Raw genomic sequence first — 3,429 nt, 5'->3', positions numbered from 1 at the left:
TATCTGCGTCCAAAACATCTGTCTGTACTAAGAGAAATGATGCTCAAACACAATGACTTTGCAATATATTTAAAATTCATTCTTCAGTGTCATTTCTTGACTAAATCTTTGCTCTCTGAAAACAGGCAATACAATTTTTATTGCATTTAAGTTGTTTTTTGGTGAAAAGAAGGAAAAGGAATTCAAAGTTAGCTTTTCATGAACAGCCACATGGTCATTCTGCTTGTGAACTTACATAATATAGCTAACATATATTACAGTCAGATACACATGTTATGTACTCACAAACTTAATCATTAAAAGAGGAGACCACCTGTTTCAAATGTACTTTGCACCACAGATGATATGAACCAGAAATATTTGGTCTACAATATTTAATTCCTATTTGTCTCAATCAAGAAAAACTATTAATACATTCTTAGATGTAGAGAGATAGGAAAGGTGATGTTTTTCATGTTTTGTGATAGCTTTACATCAATTTATTTTTCAGAATACACTAAAATAAATGTAACCTACTTTTAATAGCTGTTATTAAATTTTTTCTCTTGCTTCGTGAAAACAATCACTGTGGAGTGGAGACTACAGTGGTGGATCTAAACAATCCTACTTCATATGCAAATCAAACAAATTTCATAATTCATTTTAGAGACACATTGAAAACCTATATTGAAAACTGACTCATTTGATTCTGGATTTACATGGCAACATTTGAAACTAGTGGTCTAGTTAACACAGGCAACCATGCAGAAAGTTACAACATTCATAGAAATACCCAGGTAATTCTTGTGAACAGTAATTGCTCAAAGTAAAGAAAGAACGAATAAGAATGGGTACATGGTTTCTGTGTTGGTAACTTATTACTGAGTTCATGTCAATAAAACCAGGTCTCTTCCAAACAGAATCATGTAAACTATTGGTGTAGGCTCGAAAGATTATATTCAGTTAGGTACATGCAGCGTTGAAAATCTACCTTGACGTTAAAAAAAAAAAAAGTCTGGAAAAAGTCATTTCTCCTCCATTTTTCTCAATAGCTCAATTTTATTTTAAAGTCCAAGTAAAAACTCTAGGACCAGTTCACTTTTTCTAACATCATGGCCATATCACATACTTTCTTTCCCACCCACTACCAATCTTCCAAGTAAAATATAACACAAAAACCCTGCCTCCAAACAAAACAGAAAACAAAACCCCTAGCCCCCAAACAAAACAAAATAATCTTGAGCAAAGAACTCAATCATTTTTTTAAGGTTGAAAACACTGGCAACATTATTTTCACTTCAGTCACTTTACTCATGTAAATGAATGCTTCACGAATGCTAAGTGCTCCTGTGGCTCAAGAGAGAATCCAATATAAAGAATTAAGGGACAGCATCTCAGCCATTTGGCCGGGCAGTGGAAGGGCTTGGTAAATGCAGAACTGAGTGTGCAGGGTGTCCTCCTAAGGGGAACGCTGCTACACATCGCTGGGTGACCGTGCTCTCTGGGACAGACTGGAGGGTATGCAGCCGCAGCAAATGAGACAGAGGGCTTTCTGGATCTCTTGGTTTCTGAAAGCATAGATGACAGGGTTGATGATGGAGTTGTAGGTGGCGGGCAGGAGGGTGGCGTAGGTGTAGATGGAAGGGTAGGTGTAATCAGCTATCAAGGAATAGAGTGTGAAAGGCATCCAGCAAGCGGCAAAGGTACCCAGAATGATGGCCAGGGTGGAGACCCCCTTCCGGGTGGTCACATAGTGGGAGGTGGCCAGGAAGTGATGCTGCAGGGCTATCTGATGGGCGTGCCTCATCACAATCTTGCAGATCTGGATGTAGAGCTGAAGCATGAGCGCAAACATGAAGAGGAAGGAGACCGAGAGGATGGCCGCGTTGTTCTTGGTGAGAGGTCTGACCACGCTGCAGGTGGACTCGTCTCTGAGGCAGTTCCAGCCCATGATGGGCAGCAGTCCCAGGCAGATGGAGGTCCCCCAGAGCATGATGAGCATGACATAGGTGAACGTGACTGTCCTCTCCGAGTGGTATGTCAGAGCGTAATACAGGGAGAGGTAGCGGTCAACAGTGATAGCCAGCAAGCTGCAGACAGAGGCAGAGAAAGAGGCGACAATGAGTCCGATTGTGACCAGCTTGGTGGCTTCTGACTGAAGCATGTAGGCAAAAACAAAATTGATGATGAGTCCGATGCCGGCCAGCAAGTCTGCAAGAGCCAGGCTGCCTATTAGCAGGAACATGGGTGCTCGAAGGCTGGGGTTATGGAAGATGATAAGGACCACAATGGCATTTTCACAGGAGATGAGGGTTCCTGAGGTACACAAGACAATGTCCCAAGGGTTGACAACGAGCTCAGGCTCCGGCTCTACAACAGGAACCTGGGAGGAGACGGCCGCCGAGACGTTCTCTGCAGCGCCAGCATCTAAATAATCCCGAGGCAGCCCGCTTAAATTGACCTTCAGGTCTTCATTCATTTTAACCCCCGTCCTCTTCAACGAAAAGACAGGCTTTTTAACGTTTAGACACAGCAGGGTGACAATCCAAAATCATGCAAAAAACACACAAACAGAAAGCCAGCCCCTACTCAGACACTACCATCAAATGCCACAAGCTTCATGAATTATAAAGTGTTATGGAATAAAACAAAAGGCGAAGTCTCCGTGGTTTCAAACCCACGACCACAAATGCCGTTTGGCGCTGGGGACAACACAGGATAGGACTTGAAAACACGAGCGTGAGTGAGACAGGCACACACGGAACCGCGGCGGTCTGTTTGCTAAAGTGCTGGGAACGCACATCTGAAAATCGCATCTTGCATGCTGGAAACGAACCACCGTTTGACATCTGAGCTGCCGCCGACAAAGCCACGCCGCAGCGACAAGTCGCGAGCCCGGGCCGCCAGCCTCGATGGAATATTTAAATCGCCTATTTCCATCGAACTGCCCCCCGCCCCAAAACAATCCCTCGCGCGCGCGCACACACTCACACACAGCCCCCAGCCAGAACAAAGAGGGGTCCCAGACGTCCCCCGTGTGCACAGGGCAGTCGGGCCAGGGTCACAAAAGGCAGGTGTGTGCCATGGGGGTGTGGAGACAGACAGACAGACACACGCCCATGCACTGCCGCCGCTCCCCCCGGGCGGAAGACGCGAGGGGACAGACAGGGCGCCGGGACAGGCGGCCCGCGGGGGCGGGGGTCATCAAGGGGGTCACCTTGGCGCGCCCAGGCCGAGGGGGGCTCCTCTGGTGCTTCCGAAGCGCGCGGGCTACTCGTGTCGCATGTCTGCGCCGGGGCCGGCGGCGGCGAGGGGCGGTGGCCGCGCCCGGGAGTGGGCGGGAGGGCGCGGGGCGCGCGCTCGGCGCCAGGTGAGCTGAGGGCGGCAGGTGAGCGGCGGGCTCGGCTCGCGTGCCCGGCTCTCCCCGCCGCGCGCCCGCCAGCCCGCCCG

At 48.2% G+C, this 3,429-nt stretch overlaps 1 protein-coding gene across 1 annotated transcript; it reads right to left on the bottom strand.

Moving 5' to 3' along the window:
* Window positions 1-1,453: 1,453 nt before the first annotated feature.
* GPR12 (G protein-coupled receptor 12) lies at window positions 1,454-2,676 on the bottom strand. The gene has a single exon (XM_021678247.1). It carries the CDS (start codon window positions 2,456-2,458, stop codon window positions 1,454-1,456), a length of 1,005 nt encoding a protein of 334 aa, XP_021533922.1. The 5' UTR covers window positions 2,459-2,676.
* Window positions 2,677-3,429: the final 753 nt, after the last annotated feature.

The sequence above is a fragment of the Neomonachus schauinslandi genome, chromosome 3, assembly GCF_002201575.2.
Source record: "Neomonachus schauinslandi chromosome 3, ASM220157v2, whole genome shotgun sequence".
Classification (NCBI taxonomy): domain Eukaryota; kingdom Metazoa; phylum Chordata; class Mammalia; order Carnivora; family Phocidae; genus Neomonachus; species Neomonachus schauinslandi.
This window is presented reverse-complemented; position numbering and strand designations above follow the sequence as displayed.

Coding starts and splice junctions, on each gene's coding strand:
- GPR12 (XM_021678247.1), bottom strand. CDS start 2,458: ATGAATGAAGACCTGAAGGTCAATTTAAGCGGGCTGCCTCGGGATTAT.